Here is a 27,369-nt window from a genome sequence, read left to right as displayed (position 1 = left end):
GTGGCAAATGTATAGTTTAGCAGCGTAAATTGTTTGGCAGACAAAAGATTATAAAAATTATTTATTGGGTTTGTTTTCTAAAAAAATAAATAAATAAACAGTTTTTATAATTTTTGTTTGTCAAAATAATTTAAGCCGCTGAACTACACATTAACCAAAAAAAAAAATTAAGAGTAAAAACCAATGTTATTTAAAAATGGCGTAAAACCACGCGAAATAAGAAAAATATTATAACGGTCCTTATACTACAATTGAAACTTGAAGTTGTTGAAAGGAAGTGACGTCACCGGAAGTGCTATTCTGAATCTCACAGCACTTCCGTTCCATCATGTCTGCCAGCAGGTCGGCTGTCCAAGGTGTCAAACTTGTTAAACCAATTCTTTCGGTAGACAGCACCGAAGCTAAAAGGCGAGTTCTAAATTTATACAAAGCTTGGTACAGGCATCTACCATATGTTGGTGAGTTTACGTTTTCCTATCATTTCCCCAGGTCTTCTTTTTAAACTAAGAAAAAAGACAGTTACGTTTGTTTTGTTGTTGATGTCATTGAGAAGGACACTCGCATCCACGAAAGGTTATCTTCATTAAACTTCTTCAATTTAAAATTCTATTACCGGCTTTCTAAATTATTCGCTTGAAATAGAATTCTTGGTGCTTATGTACTCTGTTACTGTGCTATTTTTTAAATAGTATTTTCAAGTTTTACAATCTTTTTTTTCTTATTATTAAATTGTTAGGTGAAAGTACAGAATAGATACAAAACAGTACCCTCCCATTCCTATGTTCAGAATGGCTTTATAAATAATGACTTTTTCGGGTTTGTATTACTGTACAAATAGATTCGAAAAAGTTGTCAAAAAACAAATATACAACAAATAAATGTTATCAAAGGCAAGATAAGTTACTTTTCTACCAAACTGGATATATTTTTCGTGTTTTTATTCAATGTAACATGTTTATTCAGTTCGAAAAACATAGTGTTTACCGATGTATTGGAAAATTCAAGATGGCGTCTGACTCTCTCTCTCTCTCTCTCTCTCTCTCTCTCACACGGTAAGTTTGGGAAAAGGTGTTATAAATTTAAAAAAAACTGAATGAAATACTGTTAAAAACTCGCTCAATATATGTTACCGTGACATAGGTTGACATGTATTCGGCGGGTTTTTAATAGTATTTTGCTAGTTTTTTTATTTATAACACCTTTTCCCAAACTTACCGTGTTAAAGAGGGAGTGAGGCGCCATCTTGAATTTTCCAATACATCGGTAAACATTAGGCACCGCCAAAACTGGGGGGGGGGGGCAGGTAAGTACTTTTTGACGGACCGTCTTTTTAAAAATCTACCAAAAATCAGGTAATTATCCGATCAATACGAAATTTTCAGCGATTATTAAGAGAAGAATGAACTTTATAACAGTGTACTTATTTTTCATAAACAATATTTATATATATATATATTTTTTTTTTTTGCTTACAACCCCCCCCTTGTTTTGAGGGGGTTCCAAATACGAAAAAAGCCATTTTAAAATATTTGATAAATAAATTGACAATTTCTTTTTAGCGAGCCGAATAATGCATGACCATTATTAAACATGCTTTGAAGAATCGATGCAAAAAAAAAATTCGATGAATATTGTGCCCTTTGTGTTTAAAATATCATTTTTTCGATCAAGTTTGGAAACGTTTGCCGCCTTTCGACTACGGTGGACCAAACGCGCTGAAATATTTTTTTTTTTTTATTCTGTTTTAAATTATAAGAAAATCTTTCCTACCTTCAATGACCTCGGGTTTTGAGAGATGGATGCGAAAGCGTCTTTCCCTTTGTGATTGTTTTTTATACTAATGGATAAATCATGTGACCCTAAACCTTCTATAAAATTGTATGGGTTGACTAGCTTGTATATTATTTTTTACCACCATCTTTACAATCAGTTCACACCGTGTCTGTAGTTGTTCCTTTTCTTCTTTTTCCCTTTCTTTTTTTTCTCTTATTTACAATTGGGACACCGTCTTGCTAGTTCCTTTTTTCTTTTCTCAATCAATTATTGTATTGATAAAGAATTATTACGGGACCACAAGGACTAATACCTGAGGTCGCAACCGACAGCATCTGTTGCAAGAGGTAAGACGTTTTTTTTTTTTCTCTTTCTCTCTCAGCCAGTTGTCATTGATGTGTTTGGATAAATTTCTTAGCCTCAGACCTTGGTCCTTGATTATACCTTTTTTATAGCATCCTATTAAGAATTCGCTATACATTGCAACAGATACTGTTTTTTATATTAAAATGAATTCCTTACAAGTTGAACAATCATCACGGTCATCCTTATTGGAAGATCAGAGAGTCACTCGTACAATGATAGACTTAACACTAGAAAATCTTAGTGGACTTGAACCTCTTGAGAGAGATGTATTAGAACTTCATAAACGAGACATTCTCCAGTGGCTCCAAGAGTTATTGCATATTGACAAGGAAATAATGAAGGAGACACCATCGATTGAGATGAGGAGCTGTTTGACAGACAGTTTCACTTACAAAACCAGGGTGAATAAATTATTGTCGCAGTTAGATGCTTCCTTACCGGTTCCAGAGATCCATTCCCCTTTACTAACCTCAACTCCTCCCACTCTACCTTCCCCAGCTCAATCTGGCATTGAATTAGCGAAGCCTAAAATAACATGTCCAACATTTACTGGCGTTGATAAAACCAATAAATTTGCCCTGCAGGATTTCCTAACCCGTTTTGAGTTTTGCACATCTGGAGTGAACTCAAAGAAAGAAAAACTTATATGCCTTAAGGCATATGTGATAGGTCGGCCATTTCATCTGATCCATCACCTGTCAGAAAATGACCATAATTATGATGTGGCCATAAATATTTTAGAGGAGGAATACTGGGACAGAGAAGCCATTAGGGAAGAAATTTTTAAAAGAATAGTGCAGTCTACACCTAAGGTGGACAAGTCTTACGAACAACTAAAGGAATATCTTTCCCAGGTTCAGTATGAACTTGGTGAGTTAGATTCAGACTATGGTTATGATTTTTTAGTTGAGGACTCCAGAAGTGGATGTCTGGTGACTCATATCCTATTTGATAAGATCCCTGATGAGATAAAGGCAGAGCTCATTAGAGGCTCTAGCACATCATATCCTGGCTTGAACTGCATACTGCAGTATAGTCACAAAGTTATTAAAGCATTACTCCGGATTAAACCTATTTCAACTCCTAAGACAGAACTGATTCCGTGGTTTAAGCCAAGGTCAAATGCTGTTTGGACGAGAAGCCCACCTAAAAATTCTGCATTACAAAGTTTTCACGCAGACCTAGGCTTGGAAGACAAGATTCCTTATTGCAATTTTTGTGCAAGAAATGGACACACTAGTTCTCAATGTACTACCTATCCCTCATACAATGAGCGCCTGCAACGCTGTAGGCAACTTGGATTGTGTGAATTCTGCACAGTTGCCAGCCATGATCAGAAAGCCTGTCCAGGAGTCAAGGGATTTAGATTCCCTTGCAGGTATTGTAAGTCTCGGAGGCATTATGCTTCTATGTGTCCTCAATTTGTACTAGAGGAAACAGAAATAAATACTAGCATAAGTACAAAACTTGGGGACATTCAAAACATACTGCCAATGGTCAACATCACAATTAAAAGGGGAGCCTCCTCAGTTTCTCTGAATTGCCTTATTGACTCGGGCAGTCAGAGGTCATATTTCTCTGAAAGGGTCCTTCAGCACCTGAAGTGCGATCCAGACTCATAGGAGGCGGTGGCCATGGACGTTGTGACCTTTGTGGGGAGAAAACGCCGCGTTTTCAAGCAGTTAACAGCAGTTGTAGAGGTCTTGCCGGGAGTAGCCCCCCAACTACCTATTCTAATTGATTGCGAATTGAATCTGTCTCACAAAGTACCAGACCTTCCTCTGGTTTGGGTAAACCTAAGAAAACTGAATTATACCTTTGCTGCAGAGATAGAGAGTGGCAGTGTACAATTGTGGGGTCTCATGGGAATTGATTTGATTCAATATATGCGTCCCATGAAGATAACACGATGCATGAATGGTGCTGCTTGGCAGACATCCGCTGGCATTATCCCCATAGGAAATACAAAACATTTTTTGCATGAGAACCAAATCCGTAAGATTGCTATAACTCCGGGAGCCTTGAGCTATGAAATTGACAGGCAGTACTATTGTAACAATTCTTTGTGGATCCATTTGCCGACATTTTTGAGGGAAGCACTGTGGATCAGGGCTTGGAATGGATGTTTAGTCTAGAATCCTTGGGACTGCCTGACACAGAATCGGTTTCTGACTATGACAATCAAAAGATGGAAGAATTCATGCAAAACATAGTTTATAAAGATGGTCATTATTTGGTTAAATTGCCTTGGCATAAGGACAGGTTATCTCAGGTTCAATCTAACCATCATATAGCACTTAAGGTGCTGGACAGAGTAGTATTTAATTTAAAGAAGGACTTATATGAGGAGTATATTAAGGTTTTTGAAGACCAAGAAAGAGAAGGGATAATTGAACCCCTAGAATGCTCCCCTCAGGAGTACAAGCATTGTGTGGGTTCCACATAGACCCGTGTTCAAAGACGAGCATACAACTACAACTAAAATTCGACCAGTTTTTAACTGTTCTTTTAAAACTAAGAACTCTGTCTCTCTAAATGATGCTGCTTATCCTGGGATCAACTTAACAGGGGACATGCTTGATTTAACTCTGCTTTTCCGAACAAATAGGTATGTATTTTTAGCAGACATCAAGAAGGCATTCTTGATGATTTGATTAGCTAGTGAATCTGATAAGAATAAATTTTGTTTCTTTCTGCGAAAAATTAATAAACTAATGTGTTATCGTTACACAACAATCTTATTTGGGTTTAGTGCAAGCCCATTCATCTTGAATTGCATACTAAAATTTCATGCTGGGTGTTATCCTTTGGATGATTGCACTGGGATGTTACAATCTAATTTTTATGTAGATAATCTGATTAAAACGAGCAATTCCTTGGATGAGTTAACGGGCTTGTATACACGAGCAGTAGAAAGATTGCAAGAAGGAGGATTCATACTCCAATCTTGCAATTCTAATCATACAGAATTACACGATTTAATGAGGAGAGATGGTACTCTTGTGAGTCACAGTTGTCCTTGGGAGAAGGTATTAGGTTATCGTTACGATCCTCTTACTGATACCATCAATATTGCTTCCTATAATTGTAACCCTGAGGCAGCAACTAAAAGGCATATACTGTCTGAAGCATCAAGGATATTCGATCCACTCTCATTATGTTTGCCGGTATCTATACAGGCACGTACTCTTGTTAGTGAGTTGTGGAAATTAGGTTTTGAGTGGGATGAAATTGTGCCAAGTGAACTTCAATCCAAATGGGCAGTCATCGCCAATGAATTGTCAGAACTTGGTTCTGTTACCTTCCCTAGAAAAACCCTTGATGAAGGAAGGGAAGCTGAATTCTATTTTGTGATGCATCCAAAAGGGCATATGGATTTGCAGCATATGCAGTCCAGGGGAAGGTTTCATCTCTGTTTTTTTCCAAGGCAAAGGTGGCGCCTCTTAAATCGAAGAGTTTACCAACTCTGGAGCTTTTATCGGCCTTCTTGGCCATCAAGTGCCTCCCGACTTTGTTGAAAGCCTATTCTAATGTAAGTTTCAAAAAGGTATTTCTTGCAGTTGATTCACAAATAGTATTATCCTGGTTGGTTACAAGGCGGACTAATAGCAAGAATGTTTTTGCCATGAATAGATTGAAGGACATTAGTCAATGGGAGGCTGAATTGATGTCTAAATTTGGTGTGGCCATTCAGTTTAAATATGTGCCAACTGCACAGAATCCCGCTGACCTTATCACCAGGGGTATTCCTACCTCTAAACTGAGGGCCAATTTGGAATATTGGGTTTCTGGACCGTCTTGGCTAAAAGACCAACCGATTTCTTGTCCTGAAAATCCTTTGAATTGTTTGAGCCCAGAAAGCAAAAAGATTGTATCCTCGATGGTTTGTGCTGTTTCCCACAGCCAGGAGGAGCCAGTTGTGCAATATGATAGATATTCTTCATTGTCTAAACTATTAAATGTCACCACGTGTGTTCAAGTTTATTAATAGGTTGAGGAAAAGAGATTCCGACTTTGGTAAGATGGCTCGGACACACTTGATTAAGGTGATGCAGAGACAATCCTTCTGGGAGGAATTAGAATACTTACAAAATCCTTCAGGTAGGTCAATACCACCGAGAGTGGGAAGTCTAAACCTTTTTTTGGATAAGGAAGGATTAATTCGATCCAAGGGAAGAATTGGGAAGGTCTCTGTATATGAATACGAGATAGTTAATCCCTTGCTTATTGCTAAGGATCACCATCTTACTAATCTCATAATATTGGACTGTCACCACCAGTGTAAGCATCTGGGCGTTCCTGCTACCTTGAATAAGGTCAGGTTATCTGGGTACTGGATACCCCAGGGTAGGCAGGCGGTAAAGAGAATTTTATCAGGATGCTCCTTATGCCAGAAATTTAACTCTATCCCATTTACCTACCCCAAAATGACTGATTTACCTAAACATCAGGTGAATATGATAAGACCATTTTTGCACACAGGGGTAGACTATACGGGTCATCTGTGGGTTCTGAGACGTGGGAAGAGGGTGAAGATGTATATCCTGGTCTTTACTTGCTTGGAAGTACGGTCAGTTCATCTAGAACTGATTGAGGATATGTCTGTTCACTCATTCCTAATGGCCTTGATTCGATTTTCAAATATTTATGGGATTCCTTCGCATATTTATAATGACAATGCTAAGTCATTTGTGGCTGGATGTGACATGATTCATGAGGTGATTGCTTCCAGTGAATTCAGGGAGAAATTGGGGACATGCCAAATCAAGCATGTTAAGATCCCTGTACACTCTCCTTGGTATGGAGGTGTATGGGAAAGACTGATTAAAACCATCAAGTCTTGCTTGTATAAATTAATTGGACGAGCTAGTCATGATTATTTCGATCTCCTGACAATTATTTCTGATATACAAAATGCCATAAATGACCGTCTCTTGACTTACAGAAGTTCATCTGACTCAAGTTTGGAAATAATAAGTCCAAATCACTTTTTACGCCCTGTAGTAAACCCTCGTTTGATTTTGAGAATGGATGGGGAGGGTATTTATCAACTAGAACCTCCCTCTCGGAAACAACTCTTAGAGTCCTTAAATTGCGGGAATGATGCATTAAAAAGATTTAAGAAAATTTAGTACGAAGATTATCTGCTTAGTATAAGAAAGCATGCCCAAAGACAACAAAGAGGGACTTCACCAGTTGTTTGTGTGGGAGATGTAGTCACAATCAAACTCCCTAACAAACCTCGACCATTTTGGGCATTGGGTAGGGTCACACGTCTATTTACAGGAGATGACGGATTGGTGAGATCTGCTCAGATAAAACGAGGAGATGGCTCCTTGCAAGTTCATTCCCTGAAGCACCTATCCCTTGGAGTCGTCTATTCAAGAACCCATTGATGGACTGGATTCCTTGATGGAGAATGCTGATGACAATCTGAATGGCTGTACATCTGTACTTGAAGACCCTATTGAAGAGGGCACAGAGCTTTGTTGGATTTGCCCTGATTGTGGTGAACCAGACAATGGCAGTGCCATGATATGTTGTGACTGCTGTGATGACTGGTACCATTTTTCCTGTGTTGGTCTATATCGACCTCCACTAAAAGAGGAGAGTTGGCGGTGTGAAAGTTGCCTCAACCAGGATCCTTCATTATCCCATGATATGATGGTGGATAATTTATTAAATGATGCTGAACATGCATGTATTTGCCCAGGATGTGTTCTACCGGATAATGGTAGTCCAATGATATGCTGTGAGGAATGCAATCAATGGTACCATTTCAACTGCGTAGGTATTCAGCAAGTTCCCCCAGAGGGTTAGAATTGGTACTGTTGGAATTGCCTACATTCAATTCACTAACAGTCCACTCTCAGAAAATAGGTAATTATTTATTTACCTCTCCCATTTTTTTTTTCTTCCTTTTCTTTTCGTCCTTTATTTTTATTTATTTATTTATTTTACTAGCAGTTTTGCTGGGCAGTCAAATTTTGACAAAAACCGATTACGAAGCTTGCCCTATGTCTGAATACACTTTATGTTGGTTTGGAATGTTTGGACCGGGGATTGGCTGAAGGTTCATTTTTTTTTTTTTTTTTTTTTTTTTTTTGCTTCGACCCCTTAAAACTTATTTTTCTTGGATTTGTTCAATTTATCAAGTTGGATCCATATCCCAGGAATCTAAATTTAGAATTTTGAGTGTTTGGACCCAAAATTAACAGTTATTTGTATTGAAATGTATTCAGGCAACTTCACTGTTTACTATTTATTTATTCATTTATTTTATTTATTTATTTATTTTTTTTTTTTTTTTTCTCTTGAGACGGGAGTGTATAAGAAAATCTTTCCTACCTTCAATGACCTTGGGTTTTGAGAGATGGATGCGAAAGCGTCTTTCCCTTTGTGATTGTTTTTTATACTAATGGATAAATCATGTGACCCTAGACCTTCTATAAAATTGTATGGGTTGACTAGCTTGTATATTATTTTTTACCCCCATCTTTACAATCGGTTCACACCGTGTCTGTAGTTGTTCCTTTTCTTCTTTTTCCCTTTCTTTTTTTTCTTCTTCTCTTATTTACAATTGGGACACCGTCTTGGTAGTTCCTTTTTTTTATCTTTTCTCAATCAATTATTGTATTGATAAAGAATTATTACGGGACCACAAGGACTAATACCTGAGGTCGCAACCAACGACAGCATCTGTTGCAAGAGGTAAGACATTCTTTTTCTCTTTCTCTCTCAGCCAGTTGTCATTGATGTGTTTGGATAAATTTCTTAGCCTCAGACCTTGGTCCTTGATTATACCTTTTTTATAGCATCCTATTAAGAAGTCCCTATAAAATTGCCCCCCTCCCCATTTTGGAGAGCCTGGCCTCCACACACATACACATTAAAAACCAAACTCATACAAATGGTCACCCATCTGGTACTGGCCAGCCTCAGCGTTAATAATACATTGAAATTTTCGTCACTGAAAAATAAGTTTTTTTTTGGGGGGGGGGGGGCTTTTTGGTCTTCCGTAGTTTGCTTTTTATCAAGCACAAATGTAAACAGTAATCAAATCGACTCGAAGTAACTGGTTGCCTATATGAATAAGTGGAATTATTTGAAATCCAGGTACTTATATTATAATATTTTTGCATATTCTCATAGAAAATCACCCTAAATCTTAGTTGGACAAGAAATAAACAAATTAATTCTTTCAAAAACTTTTTTTTAACTATTTATATACGTTTTTTGTGCAAAACAGAAACCGCCAATTGTTAACTTTTGGGGAAAATTTAACATTTAAAATTTAATTAAAAATAGTAGAAAAAGTTTTACATTCTGCTTTCTATATGATAAAATTCAAGGTTTTATCTTTCTGGAAAAAAAAAAGTTACTCAGAAATAATGGATTTTAATGAATGTAATTTCGTTTTAAAAAACAACTTGATTTTTCGGCTATTTTTGGCGGTGCCTAAACATTGTTTTTCGAGCTGAATAAACATGTTAATTTGAATAAAAACACGAAAAATATATCCAGTTAGGAAGAAAAGTAACTTATCTTGCCTTTGGTAACATTTATTTGTTATATATTTGTTGTTTTGACAACTTTTTCGAATCTATGTGTACAGTAATACAAACCCCAGAAGAGTTCAACTAAATAAAAAAAAATTTTTTTTATTTTTTTATTACATTTTCACCCCAAACAAAAGGCACATTGCCACTTTGGTGTAGGGGGCTACTATCAAGAACATAAGCTACTGGGGTACTATGTAGGGAGTTGGGCAGTAAGATGTCGGTTCACGTTACACTTGAACTTCTGCATGTCAGTACAGTTGGAGAAGCAGGGAGCCGGAATGGAATTCCAAAGTCTAGCGGTTCTAGGGAAGAAACTACTGGAGTAGAAAGCTCTCCTACATCTAGGGATCTCTCCACTGTGTAGGGGTGGGATTTAGCTGCTTGTCAGGTTTGTCGTGGGGGCACAAGTGCTTGCAGTTCGTCAGAGCATTCACCATTAAAATACTTATAGAACAAGCAGAGGGACGCAACATTTCGTCGGTGGGACAGAGGCTGCAGCTTAGATGACAGTTCTGGACCTGGCGACTCTTTTGAACCTTGTCTAGGAGTGAGAGAGAGAGAGAGAGACTAGTAGCAGATGCACCAGCCCAAATATGACAGCAATACTCCATACATGGGCGAATGATGGCCTTATAGAGGTACAAGATTCTTTCGGGTGTTAGTAGCTTTCTAGCATGGTAAAGAGAGCCTACCTTCTTAGCAGCGGTCCTGGCAATGCTCTCAATGTAATTGTTCCAACTCATGTTTCCTGTGAACGTTAGGCCGAGGAGTTTAAAAGAAGTACTTTCAGATAATGAATCTTTGGCCATTGCTATAGATGGGAGATAAGGTTTCTTGTAATTATTAAAGGAAACAAGTTTAGTCTTGGCAGCATTGAATGTGACCATCCGTTTTTGTCCACATATTGAACAAAAACTTACCTTGAAGTTGCAATTAAAAAAATGATATAAATATCATTGTTTTTTTTTTTAATAGCATTTTTTCTAATTAATATATACTATAATCAGTTGAATTGCTAAGAAAAAGAAACTTCCTAAAAATTAATTTTTAAAAGATTAAAACGATTAAAATTCCATTATTTCAAAATGTTCCGTTACAACATTGATTTTTAATTGTTTAAATTTTTTTTAAATATTAAGTTTTCATATAAACATGGCTCTTGTCAGCTATTTTATTGCCAGATTAAACCGATTTGAAAATATTATTGCACAAATATTAATTTTTTTACCCCCCCCCCCTTCATATTTTGTTTGTCTCTTTTTACCGAACAAAAGTATGGAAGCCGAACATGAACATTCAGTAAAACTGTATTTCATATTTAATATACAAATGTTTATAATATTATTAATCATTAAACTTTAAATCTTAAAACCTAACAAAATAACAAAGATTAATTATTAATTGCAGTTTGAAAAAGATAAAGGTTTTTAAAAAATCATTAAGTCGCTTCTGCTTTTCCATAGTTCGTATAGTTAACAAAAGTCTGACGTCACGGAATCATGCGCTCCTTTTTTCACAATTCTTCACATTCGTTTGGCAGTGCCTATATATATATATATATATATATATATATATTGGTAATTTGTATCAGTCAAGCTTCACTATGAATGGTTTGGAAAGGTCACTTCTGATTAATGTTTACCAGTTTTAAAATATGCAAGCAAACTGTTTTTTAACTGGTAAACATTAATCAGAAGTCATTTTTTCCAGAGTATTCGTCAAATCCAAATATTAGCTGACGTGATATTGTAAACAAACACAGACGAAGCTTTCAATTTTTTTTTTGATTTTTTTAAATACTTATGAGGAACGTTTTTCGAGTTAAAATCAATGTATGGTAATGTTACTGTGGGGAAAACCGTAACTTACCTGAATATCACAAGTTTTGTGTTCTTTTTTTCCTCTAAGAAAAAAAAATTAAAATGCTGTCGTATTTATATGCATAACGGTCATGCAAATTTACGTGAGATATGCAAATTAGAGGCGAGGGAGTTTGTTGAACGGATATAAAAGAGGAGGGAAAAGGAACCACATGCGAGTGGGAAGACAGTGTGTTAGGAGAATGCGTGTCGAAATGAAACTATTGAAACTAAATCAGAAAAGACAGAACAACAAATTTGACTTGGTTCAAATACTGTAGAAGCTATTTCGGCCTTTTTTATCAATTTCGGCCATGGAAACAGATATTTGATGTCCGGTTGATTCCAGAATTTAGTGGTGCTGCCACCGATAAGCCCATTATCGAGTGGAGCTTGTGTGCAAGCTTTGCACCATGAAAAATGTTGAGCGCGTCCTGCCATTGAGATTGCAAGATGGAGCTCTGGCCATATACAGGCAACTTATTATGGAGCACAAAACCGATGCAGAACATATAAAGCAAGCTCTTATAACCGCGTATGCTACTGATGCATTTAATGCATATGACTAGTTTGTCACTCGACAACTTCATCCTAACGAGACAGTGAACGAGTTTTTTGCTGAGCTGCGATGCTTGGCCCGGTTGGTAGGGGGGACCATTGCTCGAATGTTGGCTAATGTGTGTATTCATGTCTGGACTACCGCAACATGTTAAACATGTATTATGTACCTCATCCAGGATAGAAACAATAAGTGCAGAACAACTGTTGATCCGAACAAGAGCTATCATGATTGACCACGTCGGCCCTGCAGAATTGGTTGCTGCTACATCTACCAGACGATCACCTACAGAATCAAATGTGACGATAAAAAATTTGCTTGGGACAGGTGTGGTGGTTCCAACCACTTGGTGAGGGACTGCTTACAGAATAGCCAAAAGAGGTTGAACAGTCGGGCATGCAAAGTCCATGAGATACGTTGCTTCAGATGCAGTGGCCTTGGACATATATCATCACAGTGTCAGGGAAACGCAGAAGGGGAAGAGGCAGCAGCATTGGTCTCCTCCTCAACAAACTAAACAAGAGTGTACAGCGTTAATTGATTCCGGGTGTTCACAGACTTTAGTGAGTAAAGCCGTGTGTTGCCTTTGGAAGTCAGCAGGAGTACTAACAGCTGACGGAAGGACGTTGAATTGCAAAGGATACGGCAAAGTAAATGTAGAGATTGGCCGAATTCCTGCTGTCGACATTGTGGCCTTGGTCGTGGATAAACAGCTGTTGGGTTTTGATCTACTGCTGAAAATTGATGCCATCAGAAAACTCAGTTCATTTCACGAAATCAGGTGAAGCACGTTTTGAAGGCTTAAACAAATGTGCTGCCATCTTTGTCGATGAGCCGGACTTTAGCGTGACTTATGATCGCATTAATAAAGAATGGACTGCATCATGGAAATGGGCAAATGGTTGCTCTCCCAGTAAATTGAATAACAGTGTGCAAGAATATATGATGCCTTGTCATGCCAGAGATGCTTATGAGAAAGAAATTCAATGGTGGCAGCAGAATGGATGGCTGGTCCCATATTCAGAAGAAGAACTTGGCCCACCCAAAGGCCTAATTCCCTTAATGGTGGTCGTACAGAAGCAAAAGCACAAGGTACGTCCAGTTCTTGATTACCGGGAATTGAACGAATTTGTGGATGCCTTCACTGCCAATGCACAAATGTGCAGTGGCGGCGACGAGGAGTTAATGTGTCGCTTATGGATCTGCGGAATGCATATCTTCAAACAGTTATTTTCTGGGGCCAGCGCTTTTGTCTCACGCAGTTGGGATTCGGGCTCAATGTGGTGCCACTTATTATCAAGTCTGTAATAGACGCGATCATATCTCAGGACCATGCAATCAAAAATGCTGCATATGTGGATGATATTTTCATTAATGAAAGTGTAGTTCCTGCATCACGCATGCAGCGACATTTTTTTTTAGACTATCGCTTGGTTTCCAAGGATCCGATGCGACTCAAAGACTGAGTCAGAGTTCTGGGTTTGCAAGTCTGGGAGAAAGATGGCATACTGCATTGGAAACGAAGTCCAATTTCAGGAATCCCTAATGAATTGACCGATCGACGCATATTTTCTCTTTGTGGGAAACTCATTGGTCATTTTCTCGTATGTAGATGGCTCCGGGTGGCAGTTGCATTTATCAAGTGCCTAGCAACTGCAGCATCGAAAGGCTGGGATGGCAGAATCAAAAATGCATCTCTTTATCACATGTTGGCAGAAACTGTGATCAAAGTACGAGAAGCGGATTCCGTTGGATGAGCCTGGTGCATGGATGGCAGAGAGGTTACAGTCTGGGTGGATGCAAGTTGCATAGCCACAGGAATGGCATTGGAGGCGAATGGACAGATATGACCGCAGTAATCCAACAGTTGGAGAGTATTTTCCTTGATCGAGGCCCACCAACGGAAATACTGACCGACAACGTTACTGCTTTCACCAGTAAGAAGTTCCAGTCATTTGCAAAATATTGGGACATACATCTGCAATTTTGATGTGCATACTCACCAAATGGAAATGGTATTGTAGAACGAAGCCATAGAACCATTAAGGCCATCGCAGCCAGAAAGAACTGTTCAATACTGGAGGCAGTCTACTGGCACAACGTCACCCCAAAGGATGACGTTTCATCTTCCACCGCACCAAGGAATATACTACATAGATACTATGTACGAATCAAGGGTATCGAAGCTAACCTACTGCCCGAACCAGAAGTGACTGGAAGGAAGTATGAAAAAAAGAGACATCATTTGGGTTAAAAATTCACGTGGCAGGTGCACAACGAAATATAACACTGGTCGGGTTACTGAAGTGATCAGCTTGCAGTCTGTGAAAGTTAATGGGGTGCCTAGGCACAGTAAAGACCTTCCACTAGTAATCCAGACACACTTGTCAAGTGACGAAAGTGATTCTGAGGACAGTGATTCTGAAGACTGAGCCGCTATTTTAATTCAGATCCGTTTGAGAATGATTCTGATACTAGCAACCTCCCAACTGATGAGGTGTCTACTGGAAGCCCACCCACAGACGAGTGTACACACTAAAGACAGGGCCACATTATTCCTCTTCGAAGAAGTACCCGACAGAGATAGGTACTACCTCCCTGCCCTTTTGGTAATCATGAGATCAGGGGGAGAGGGATGTGGGGAAAACCGTAACTTACGAGTTTCGTGGGTTTTTTTTCCTCTAAGAAAAAAAAAAATTTTAAATGCCGACGTCGCATTTATATGCATAACGGCATGCAAATTTACGTATGAGATATGCAAATTAGAGGCGAGGGAGTTTGTTGAACGGGTATGAAAGAGGAAGGAAAAGGAACCACCGACGAGTGGGAAGACAGCGTGTTGAGAACGCGTGTCGAAACTAAATCAGAAAAGATAGAACAACAAATTTGACTCGGTTCAAATTCTGTAGAGTTACTAAATACAGTTTGTGTGTAATATGAAAAAATACATTTGTGTGATCATTAAAAATGTAGGTACTTATGCACTTTTGTTACCGTGCTGAAATAATAATAATAATGCTACTGTTATTACTTTGAAAACCATTCTTAATGAGGTGGGGGTTTTGTAACTATTTTGTGCTTCCACTTAATATTTTAATAAAAATAAAAAAATAAAAAGATACCATGAGACTTGAATTTCACCTGAAAAAACTATTTAAAAATAGCATGCAAAAGTGCAGAGGCACCAAAATGTTTCTTATCTTAAACATTATACGAGGAGTCGGGTTTGTATTACAATCCACAGATGTACGAAAAAGTTATCAAAATAAAAACAAATTTATAACAAATAAATGTTATCAAAAGGCAAGATAAGTTACTTTTCCACCTATCTGAATAAAGTTTTTAGTGTTTTTATTTAATGTAAAATGTTTATTCAGTTCAAAAAACAAGTAATATTACCGAAAAACAAGAAAAAATGGCTGCAATGTCTTTGAAGACTCGATTATTACTTTAAAATAAGAAAATTTTTACTTTATTAATCGGCAAGATGGAATCCACGAACGGATGGAAAAAGTGGAAGGGAACGCAAATTTTAGTGAAACGAAATTAGCGAGTCGACTGTACAAACCTAACAAGGAAAAAGAAAACAACTTGACTGCTGATAACTAAGAAATGCTGAACTTAATCATTTTTTTTTTTATGCCTCGTTCGCTGTGCACTCATGTGGGACCATGCATGTTGCACTTATTTTTATTTCTTTTTATTCAAGTGGTTATGAAATTCTTTTTCATGAGTCCAGTTCCTAATGCAAACTGTAATGTGGGTTGAAAAGTATAATTTTTAATATTTTTATTTATTCAAAAGTAAATTTGAATTTTGGCTGGTCTTTTAAACTGTTATAATTTTCAAATTACAATAAATTCAAACAAACTGGAAATGCTTTCAATTTTTTTTTATTTTTATTTTTCATTGAAGTGCGAGATTATGATGTCCCTTTAACGGTTATTCAGTGCAAAGAAAAATTGCGAGAACTTTTTCTGGCGAATAAGCATGTAACTGACATCCGAACTATAGACCTTCTTGTCATTAAGGTAAGTAAAATTTTACTTATTCACTTTTTTATAATAATAAAATTATTATGTAGAATGGTCAGGTGCACAACAATTCCTCAAACGTGCATAGACTTGTGTGGAGGAGAGGAAGGACATTAAACCTAATGTTTTTTTCCTTTAAAAAAAATGAGGTAATTAATACAGAAACTGAGACGGGTGCATGTGAATATTGTTGTTTTTTTTCAAAACAGTTCACTTCTTGTAAGTAAAAAAAAAAAAAAAAAAATTATTCCAGTTGAGATCAAAACCAAAATCTAAAGACAGTGAGTCAAGTATGATAACCATTATGCCAGCCTGCCACAACCTTTTAAAGTGTTTTCAAACCTATTTATTCTTTACATAAGGAAGCTGTCATGTGAATGATTCACGCATACAGTTATGAAACAGTTGACAGATAAAAATTTGAAAATTTGACTCCCACCCCAAGTACCAATTTTTCGATTTTTGACCTCTACTTAGCAGCCCTTTTTTCCGAATGAAAACTATTAAAATTTTCTACATGTCTGAATACCTTATATACCAAATTTCAAGTTAGTAGATCTAAGATTTGTTGAGTATATAGGTTGAGAAGTGTCCGCACATGCACACACATTCTCACTTTTATAGATATACTAGCAGGACACCCAGTGTTTTCTGGTTGTAAAATATGCTTAAATATATTTTGATTTTAAAAAAAAAATAAATAAATAAATAAAAAAAAGTTAAATCATGCAAAAAAAAAAACATAAATTTTCAAGTCTTATAAAATTCTTTGCAGTTAATGGAAAAAAAAGAAATTTATGTGCAGAGTTTGAACCTACAGACCATGTCATACAAAAAAAAATAAAAAAACATGCTATCAATTTACCCACTGTAGAATTTTCACGGCTCGTTGTTCTATCATTGTTGCTAAGCGACGACATGGAAAAAATAGCTTTACCGATGATAGATAAATTAAAATAACGAGTTTTGATTATCGATAATTATCAGAAACAAAACTTAACTAAGATCACTCCCAGACTTATACACTAATTTTCTGTAAATTTTAAAGAAAATCTGTTCAGCCATTTCACAATTTATAAGGAACGAAATCTCTCACACACACACACACACAAAGTTGCATTTATATATATATATATATTATATATGATAAGAATAATGGAAATAATATTCCGATGAAATAGAGAAAATAAATAGGAACAAATTAAGTTATGTGTTCATCAATATTTTGTCTGTATTTCGAGACTTCCTCTGGATGAATGAAATTAAGAAAACAAAAAAAAACACAAAAAAATTTTTCAAATATTTGTACTGATGTTTTTGTTTTCTTAATTTCATTCATCGAGAAGAAATCTCGAAGTAAAGACGAAACGTTTAACACCTAACTTGGTTTGTATTATTATTTATTGGATTACTGTTCTCGTCTTGAGTGTGAGTTTCACAACACTTCGGTCGATGTAACTTCCGGCCTTCTTCAGGTGTATTTTGTTGAGCTCGGCAATTTCGAGCGGAACCCTTTATTTACTTCATGGTGGGTAGCATGCTCGTGTTCTGTCGGCCATGACTGGATAGAGGTCTTAAGTAATTCGCAAATGTATTTTTTTCTTTTTGGTCGCCCACACTTCAGGAGAATATCACTTTTACAATTGATTTTTCAATTGATTCTCCTGAAGGTTGAAGGTTCAATCCTCAGTGTGAGCAACTGAAAGAAAAAATACAATTGCGAATTACTTTGGACCACTATCCAGTCATGGCTGACGGAACAAGAGCATGCTACCCCCGCAACGTAAATAAAGGGTTCCACTCGAAATTCCGTCCAAATTCCCGAGTTCAACAAAAACATTCCCGAGTTCAACAAGATACACCTGAAGAAGGAAAGTCGGAGGTTACATCAACCGAAACGTGAAAATCACACTCAAGATGAGAACAGTAGTCTGATGAATAATAATACAACAAATCCTCATCTAAAAAATTCAGAAACATAACTCGGTTTGTTCCTTTTTATTTTACATATGTTTGTTTATACAGGGTGACCCCAAAAAAACAGGCCCCAACTCTAATTAGGCCCCGTTTCTTAGTGCTTTGTTCGAATGAAATGAAACTTTGGTCATAACTAGTTTATTATGTTCAAAACATCACATCAAAACACTAGGGTCTTTGGTCTTTTTTTCTCCGTTCTACAGCATATGTTCTAGATGGCCTCCATTTAGCTTTTGTTTTGTTTTGTTGTTTTTTTTTTGGGGGGGGGGGCTCATCCTGAAATATATATATATAATATATATATATATATATAATATATATATATATATATATATATATATATTATGTGTGTGTGTACATTCGGTATAGAAAGTTTAGAGAATTTATCTAAAAACTAAAAATGTGTTCATATGTAAAGTTTTCTGAAGAAAACAATGGAGGTGATCCCGAATCTCTAAGTGCACTATGAGAGTAGACCCCCCCCCCCTCCTCGTCCCATAATACTTCAAATATATTCTATTTGGATGAAATTTAAATTATATACATGAAATTCTCAGTGGAAAACAACTGAGATAATCTCAACTCTGTACATGCCTTTCCTAAGCAAACTATGGGAGGCAAATCTTCCTTGAAACTTCAAATATAAAAAATATTTTTATGAAATCTGAATTATATGCATAAACTTTCCCAGGGTAGATAATGGAATTGGTCCCAAATCTCTACATGCCCTGTTATATATTCGTTGCAGCTCGTCGTTCAAATGTGCTTTTTTAGTCTGTGTGATTGATAAATCTACTTTTGTCACTGGGCTACAATGTTTATACACTGACAGCAAGTAAAACACAACACAGCTGATCTATAACATCATATTTTGTTTTATTTCACACAAGTTTTGGATTTAGTTATGACAGCTGTTGACATCAGTGAAGGTCCGTGGCGAGGGTGTGGATGTTTGGCAATGAAGAAAATGTGCCAGTTTGTCCTCTTTCTGTGACCAACTGCTTCGCTCTTTGTTTGTATATATATAAACATTCTTTTATCCTGGAATGTTTAATATTGGTTCCCCTATTTATCGGAGAGGGACTTATGTTTTCAGTGACGTTTGTGTGTCCGTTAGTCCAGACGATTGCCAGATAACCATCCATTAGTTTTTCTTGAAATTTTGCTACAAATTGTATTTTCATTAAATAGATGTGCACAATATAAAAATATTTTTTCGAAAATTCCCGTTGTGCCCACAGGGGCTCAAAAGAGGTAAAAAATAATGCCCCAAAATGACACGTTTTGCCTCATAACTTTTGATCCATTCATTAAATTTTTCTGAAACTTAGCTAAAATGTGGAGCCCATTGTTCTTAATATAAATACAGTATGGGTGACCTTGGCAACATTTTGGTTTGCATCCCAGGGGACTTTCAGTGCTAAAAACGCCTCTTTTTGTGGTTCTTTTTTTCATATTTCTCAACAAAAACTTAATATGTCTAACTATATAGTGGTTTTTCACGTGGTCAACTCAAATATACATGTGTTAAGGCCTGAAACTGCACCGTTATCAATTTACACTGGGATTCAGCATCCCCAAGTGACACTTTTTGCCTCATAGCGTTTGATCCATCCATTAGATTTTCCTGAAACTTGGCCAAGATGTGGTGGCCATTGTTGGAGGCCATTGTTCTTAATATAAATTCAGTATGGGTAACCCTGGAAAAATTCTGGCTCGCATCCCTCTGGAACTTTAAGGGCTAAAAAAAACATGCCTTTTTGGAACTCATTTTTCATATGACTCAAAAACTTGTTGTGGACTCTTTATAGTATTGAATTCAAATATACATGTCTTAAGGCATGAAACTGCACCATTTGTCCATTTTCACGGGAATTCAGCATTCCCAGGAGCTCAAAAGTGGTCACAAATGCCCCAAAATTGCAAAAAATGACACTTTTTACCCCATAAGTTTTCCCCATCCATTAGATTTTTCTGAAACTTGGCGAAAATGTAAAGGCAATGTTGGCCTTTCACACTTTTCACATTCATCATTTCTTCACGATTTGTTGTGGCGTCATCTCGCATGCAGCACCAGAGGGGGGTCATGCATGCATAGCTTGTTTCCCATTGTCTATTGTTTTGAATCCTATAACCGATATCCTCTCACATATTTCTGGTCAAATTATGCATTCCAATAGACAATAGTGGAAAGTCTTGTATTCCTTACATGAAATTGATCTGCATGTGTGCAGTTCATCGAATGCCTCTCTTCCTGGGGTCACCTGCCAAATATCCAACACTCCTTAAGAGGGCTATGACTATGAGAGCAGAAACTCCATGAAACTTTAACTACATATATTTGATTTTAAGAATTAGTCATTTCAATTTCTTTTGGACTATCTCATATGCACCTATGCATCTGACTCTCCAACTTTTTATTTTCTTTGCATTATACTCCTTTTAATTTCCTGTCACCGAGCCTGGACTTCATCGTTAATATCCTTTAACCCATGCCTTCCTCCATTTTATTAGCTTTCATGCAATTATGATTTCTTTCATAATTTTTAGTTTTCGATTTTTGTACTAACCAGCAAAATTTATAGACTATTTATAAAATATTATTTTGTTGTTTCCTCTGAGGATAGGAACCATTCATTGGAACTCCACGGAATAAGGAAAAAAATTTTAATTGTATTCCTTGTCGAAAAATAAACTTGTAAGTTTTAGTTTTCAAAGTTTAAATCCAATTTTCTTATATTTAAGAGAATTGTCAAGATTTCAGCTAATTTTGAATCTTTCTATTAGTTTATTACAAACTTAGCTGTGCCTACTCGGCGTTGTCTGGGATGCAGTGAAGTCATTTTAGTTTCAATTTTGTTTTTTGTTTGGACAAAAAAAATTTAGTTGTAAGGGAGAACATTCTTCACTTTATAAAGAGTTATTGCCCTTGTATGTTTTGATCTTCTTTTTCTTTTTGTTTTTCTTCTCTCCCACCCCCAGTGGTTAGCTAGAAATCTCTCATAATATAGATTGTCTGGACAAGACTTAATTTTTTTAAAAGTAAACTGTAGTATGTTTTCTTGCCAATAACAAGGTACAACAATAACAAATCGTTATTCAGAAACAAAAAATTGATTGGTTAATGGTTATTTCGGTCCAATTTATTTTTAAAATCCGACATAATTTTATAGTTAACATTTTAGCACACCTTATTTCTTTATCCTGTGTTAATCCCCTGAGTGCTCTAAAAATGGATAGTCCAATGGAGTATTTATACACACCAATACAAACATTTTTATAGTGCTATTATTTTGTAAAATATAATTATCCTACTGATTCAGGATATATCTGCAGTTCCTGTTGAACAGTTTGAATCACTTGTAGCTTGTTGATATTACTAAAAACTAATGCAATAAAATAAATTATAAAACTAAGGAAAGATGTTTAAAATCTTAGATTTAGATCACATATTTTTAAAAATACCCACAGGATACACCAATTTGTGTTATTTTTTTAATATCTCTGAACACAAAATGTTTCCATAAATTGAAATAGCAAGAAAAATGAATGTGTGCTCTCAAATCTGTAGGAGATCCTATTATCAGAAGGCTGTCGATTATAGGCTACGTTGTGGAACCGATTATTGGGAAGGTTGTGTGTTCATTACTTGAAGGTGACGCGCAGTCGCTGTTTGTATTTCAGACGGTGTAATAAAAACAATCACAGTGAATAGCACATGTTACGGGTACAATTAAGACATTTAAATGAAGTATGCCAAAGCAGGTTTACATACTTACAAGGAATATTTATTTACACAGAAAGGTTATGAACATTACAGAGTGTTTGCGTGTGAACCAGCATGCATATAGTAACAAGTTCATTGCGTGTGTGTGTGTACGTTGGATGTTTATTGTGTATGCAAGTGTTTAAGGTATACACAATACCTTGGAGAAGGAAAACACCCTGCTGAGGAATGTCTAAGGTTTGCGTCCGATCACATTCGAGGTTCGAATCGAAAGAAAAGATTGAGAGAGAGGAAATGGAAGTACAAAACGCCACCTATTGGGCAAAGTGAGGATTATCACAAGGGCAGGTAATCGGTGTGTATTTAAGGTGTATGTGTGTGTGTACATTTTGAGTAACACATTTTAGATTTAAAAGGCATATGCCTATAAATGTAAACCCAATGTTTCCATGAATTGAAATCACAATAAAAATGAATATGAGTTCATTACATAATCTGATTCCATACTTGTTGTATTCTCACAATTTGTGGATTTCACAATCATCTTGCCATGATCATTGCAAACATGTTTGCCGCAAGTGCTATATATTGTTTTCACCTTTCGATCCTTTAACCTTGCACAAAATGCACATCTCTTTACCTCAAACTTATGATAAAGAAAATATTTAAAAAAGAATAATTCCATATTAAATATTATAGAAAACGTAATGATAATGCACTTGCACCTACAAATTTTTATTCCCACTGGAAAAATACAAAAATAAATAAATCATAAACTCATACCTACGTTAGTCAGCTCAGGTGACTGGACACCCCAGAAGAACAAGGAAAACTGAGATACAACTGTGCCATACCACGTGTGCTATACCCTCATTGAGTCAGGAGAGTACTGGGAGGGAGGAAAAGAAATAAGTTGCCAACTAGGAATTATGAGCATTTAAGCAAAATTGGGGTGACAAAACACTCCGTGGGACTAACGTACGGTTAAAATGAAAGCTGAAAAACTTAAAAAGCATTACTTTAGTTTTCATTCTTTAGTTAATGGCGATTGTATAAATATTTTTTTAAATTATTTAAAATAACATCACGAAATTGGGCGGTTTATGAAAGATAGCAAAATTGGGATGAGAAAAAACACCCCATGAGACTAACGCAGGTTTAAATATTTACAAAATTTAAATTTCAACATTTATGCTTTTAACTAGAGGGAATATACAGCGTTGTTCAGGATATAATGAAAAGCACTTTTTTTTTTTTTTTTTTTTTTTCCACTTTGCTCATAACATGATATTTCCCATGTTTTTATTGCCCACCCTCCACTTATTTTGCGCCTAATGTAATTAAAATTTTGAAAACGCATTATACATATGGTCTAAATTTCATACAAATCGGATATGCGTATTTGAAATCTTAAGGTTTTCCACCCGCAGCTACTTTAAATATTTGACACGTTGAGAAGCACATAACTATTCTGGGCCACTTCAATTGTCTTCAACTGATAATTTTATATACTTGATTTAAATTTCTGCAAAATTAGGATATATTTGAAGTTTAAAGGGAGGTTCAGCTTTCATTGGGATGGGTGAGGGCGGAGTATTTATGGATTCAAAACTTTCATTTTCCTTCTTGGAAAACGTTACATATAAATACCCTTTTACTTTTTATAGAAATACCATTAGGCTCTTCACTAGTTAAGTTCTCAAAAAGTAAAAAGGTCCTTTCTATATGAGATAAATAGATATGCGTGCATTTCAAACGTTGAGTCAGTAAAGAAGTGAAGAATACTAATTTTCAATTCCTAATTGAGCACTTAATTATGTTATAACTAGCAAGGGGGCACCCAACTTTGCCCAGTCATAAAATATGCTTAAATATGATATTTTAATTTGTCCAGATTTCATATATATTATTAGAGTTGTGATTTCAAAAGTAAAAAAAAGGTATTTGGGTGCCATCACTTAGAATCAAAACCGAAAGCAAACTGTAACATTCAAAGCTGGTGACGTTACCACTGTACCAAATTGACATGCATATGAACTGATTAAAAATAAACTAAAATGAATGTATAAACAGTATAGCGATTTTTTTTTGATTTTTCTTTTCTTTTTTTCTTTTCTTTTTTTCTTTTTCTTTTCTTTTTTCTTTTCTTTTTCTTTTTTCTTTTTTTCTTTTCTTTTTTCTTTTCTTTTTTTCTTTTCTTTTTTTCTTTTCTTTTTTTTCTTTTTTTCTTTTCTTTTTTTCTTTTCTTTTTTTCTTTTCTTTTTTTCTTTTCTTTTTTTCTTTTCTTTTTTTCTTTTTTTCTTTTCTTTTCTTTTTTTCTTTTCTTTTCTTTTTTTTTCTTTTTTTCTTTTCTTTTTTCTTTTCTTTTTTCTTTTCTTTTTTCTTTTCTTTTTTCTTTTCTTTTTTCTTTTCTTTTTTTCTTTTCTTTTCTTTTCTCTTTTCTTTTTTTTTTCTTTCCGATTTTGACCCATTTTTGACCCCTTAAAAACAATCTTAACCAACTAAAGACCCATAAAAGAACGGTCCATAAAAAAACAATCATTTGAGCACTGTTCTGCGACTTTTCAAGAAGAAGAGATAGTTTGAAAATATGGAGACCTATGGAGTTTTATAAATTAGATTATCTTTGTGTGTTTTTTTTTTTTTTTTTTTTTTTTTTAGAAAGCCTGTTAAGAGAGAGAGATGGACGAAAAAAATAGAGAATACACACGTTACATTGTTTCTTTTTAAATTAAACTCATGACTACAGTAAAGAGGTTTTGTTTAAAATGAAATACGTATGTTATTCAACGCAAAGATTTTGTAAAATGAACAAACATTTGGCATTATATATATTCTGAAGATGACATTTTTTTTTCTTGCCATGTTTAAATGGAGAAAATTTAGTTGTAGAATTTGTGTTTTTCTTCAGCGATATTTTTTTAATGGCCGGGAGATGCGTGGCACAGATGGTTTGAAATAGATATGGCTGTGTTCTCTGTGATGTAAGCATTGTTTAAATTTTAAAATGAATTATGTTTTTGATATGTTTATAAGCAAAAATACAGTGCAAAGATTTTGTAAAAATAAACACATTTGTTTAAAATTACTATTTTAATGTGATACATCATCTTCAGAATGTTTTTGTTTCTCTTCTGTAAAAATAAATGTTAAAAGCTATCATTTTAGTTTAATAAAATTAATAATGCTTTATGTTCCATAAATCTAGCATATTTTATAAACAGCGCCTAATATTCATAAATGACCTCCCTGACAAAATTGTCTGTGAGATGGGTATATATGCTGATGACACCACGCTCTATAACAGACATGCCAGGAAAACAAATGAACACATATCTAAAGAAATGGCAGAAACACTAGAGAATGACCTCCGATCTGTAGTGGAATGGGGACAAAAATAGATGGTCACCACCTTCAATGCTGCCAAGACTAAACTTGTTTTCTTCAATAATTACAAGAAACCTTCTCTACCACCAATAGCAATGGCCAAAGACTCTTTATCTGAAAGTACATCTTTTAAACTCCTCGGCCTAACGTTCACAGGAAACATGTGTTGAACAATTACATTGAGAGCATTGCCAGGACCGCTGCGAAAAAGGTGGGCTCTCTCTACCATACTAGAAAGCTACTAATGCCTGAAAGTATCCTGTACCTCTATAAGGCCACCATTCGCCCATGTATGGAATATTGTCATATTTGGGCTGGTGCATCTGCTACTAGTCTCTCGCTTCTAGATAAGGTTCAAAAGAGTTGCCAACCTGATAGGTCGTGAACTGTCATCTAAGCTTCAGCCTCTGTCCCATCGATGAAATGTAGCATCCCTCTGCCTGTTCTACAAGTACTTTAACGGTGAATGCTCCGACGAATTGCAAGCACTCATACCCCCTCGACATAAATACCCTCGACAAACCCGACAAGCAGTTAAATCACACCCCTTCAAAGTAGAAATCCCTAGATGTAAGAGAGCCTTCTACTCCAGTAGTTTCTTCCCCAGAACCGCTAGACTTTGGAATTCCCTTCTGGGTTCTTGTTTCTCCAACTGTACTGACATGCAGAAGTTCAAGTGTAACGTGAACCGACATCTTGCTACCCAACTCCTCACATAGTACCCCTGTAGCTTATGTCCCTGATAGTAGCCCCCTACATCAAAGTGGCAATGTGCCTTGTTTTGGGGTGAAAATGTAATAAAAAAAAAATAAATAAAAAAATAAAAAAAAATTTTTTTAAATGACTTTAACTAAACGCTAACAGATAGAAGTCAACATTCAAAATAGCGACCGAAATAACAGGTTCGCAGAAAATTAAAAAGAAAGAAAGTTAAATAAACAATTTTCAATCAGGGCCCATATGTTTAATGACTGTTATTTTTAGTTTTATTTAAAAAATTTTTTCAATTCCAATACAATTACTGATTTTGTGCTAAATTCCTGACTCCAACTTTTTATAAATCACTAAATATTTAACTTTTTTTTTTTTTTTTTTTTTTTTTTTTTTTTTTTTTCAAGTAACGTAAAAACGCATGCTAAATGTGTAGATATTTTCGTAAACAAAAAAAAATATATACTTGTCGGGAATTAAGTTTTACTAGTAGTTAAAAATCAATTAATATTTATTTTATAATTCTTACCAGCAAAGGAAGATTTTGCTTTAAACACATTCAAATAAGACAAAAGAATCGTTTTTGACATATGCACAAATTTTTCTGATGACACCCCCCCCCCACCCCCCACCCCCCAAAAAAAATGTTCCGATTTTTTTTTTTACCCGGGCATTTTATTTTTTTTCAATTTTGACCCCTTAAAAACAATTTTAAGCAGCTAAAGACCCATAAAAGAACAGCAGAGATAGTTTGAAAATATAGAGATAGACAGACAGACATATAGTCGTTTATATATTAGATTTCTAAATTAGAATATCAATACTTTTTCTATTATGAAGATATTAAATTTTAACAAATGCTGACAATTTAAGTGATTATTTATTTTTCTTGTTTTAGGGACAAATGGAGTTGGTCGAGACGATGGAGGTATGGAAGCAAAGGAACCATATCATGAAATACTTTCGTGATACAGAAACAAAAAAACCAACAGACTTTCTATCTAAATTTTATGATGGTCATGATTAGGCACGTTTGCATGTTTCATTTCTGATGTTGGGTGCATAATGGCTTTGTACAATAGACTTAATTGAGATGGAATCAGTTGTGTTAGTAAATATTACAATTTTAAAGTGTTCTTTTTTTTTTTTTCTTTCATATGTTTTATAATTTGAGGTAAATTATGAATATTGCTTTTCATTTCAGGTTATTCACCATTTTTGGCATTTGTTAGAACTGATGAAATTGTTGCATTTTCTTCTTATATGCGTTAGAAGATTATGTGTGAATGTGCGTACATGTTCCCTGCAGAGATCTCAGTCATCCACTTGTCGTCTTAATCCGAATTGAATGCTTGATTTCAACAATGGCCTTTGTCAATCATATGGTCTCTGTCACTGTTGTACGTCTAGAGTT

General features: G+C 35.5%; 1 protein-coding gene across 1 annotated transcript; it reads left to right on the top strand.

Moving 5' to 3' along the window:
• Window positions 1-290: 290 nt before the first annotated feature.
• Window positions 291-27,086, top strand: LOC145280005 (NADH dehydrogenase [ubiquinone] 1 alpha subcomplex subunit 6-like). Its single transcript, XM_080131632.1, has 3 exons — window positions 291-458; window positions 16,035-16,150; window positions 26,854-27,086. Exons 1-3 carry the CDS (start codon window positions 329-331, stop codon window positions 26,980-26,982), a joined length of 375 nt encoding a protein of 124 aa, XP_079987758.1. The 5' UTR covers window positions 291-328; the 3' UTR covers window positions 26,983-27,086.
• The last annotated feature ends 283 nt before the right edge of the window (window positions 27,087-27,369 follow it).

The sequence above is a fragment of the Euprymna scolopes genome, chromosome 7 (assembly GCF_053919585.1).
Source record: "Euprymna scolopes isolate OS-2025 chromosome 7, ASM5391958v1, whole genome shotgun sequence".
NCBI classification, from domain to species: domain Eukaryota; kingdom Metazoa; phylum Mollusca; class Cephalopoda; order Sepiida; family Sepiolidae; genus Euprymna; species Euprymna scolopes.
Note: the sequence above shows the minus strand (reverse complement) of the source record. Positions and strands in the feature narration are given on the sequence as shown.

What these genes read in the sequence shown, in the direction of transcription:
- LOC145280005 (XM_080131632.1), top strand. Translation starts at nt 329, where the DNA reads ATGTCTGCCAGCAGGTCGGCTGTCCAAGGTGTCAAACTTGTTAAACCA. An exon ending in CAGGCATCTACCATATGTTG is followed by an intron (nt 459 to 16,034) that starts GTGAGTTTACGT and finishes TTTTCATTGAAG; the next exon opens with TGCGAGATTATGATGTCCCT. An exon ending in TAGACCTTCTTGTCATTAAG is followed by an intron (nt 16,151 to 26,853) that starts GTAAGTAAAATT and finishes TTCTTGTTTTAG; the next exon opens with GGACAAATGGAGTTGGTCGA.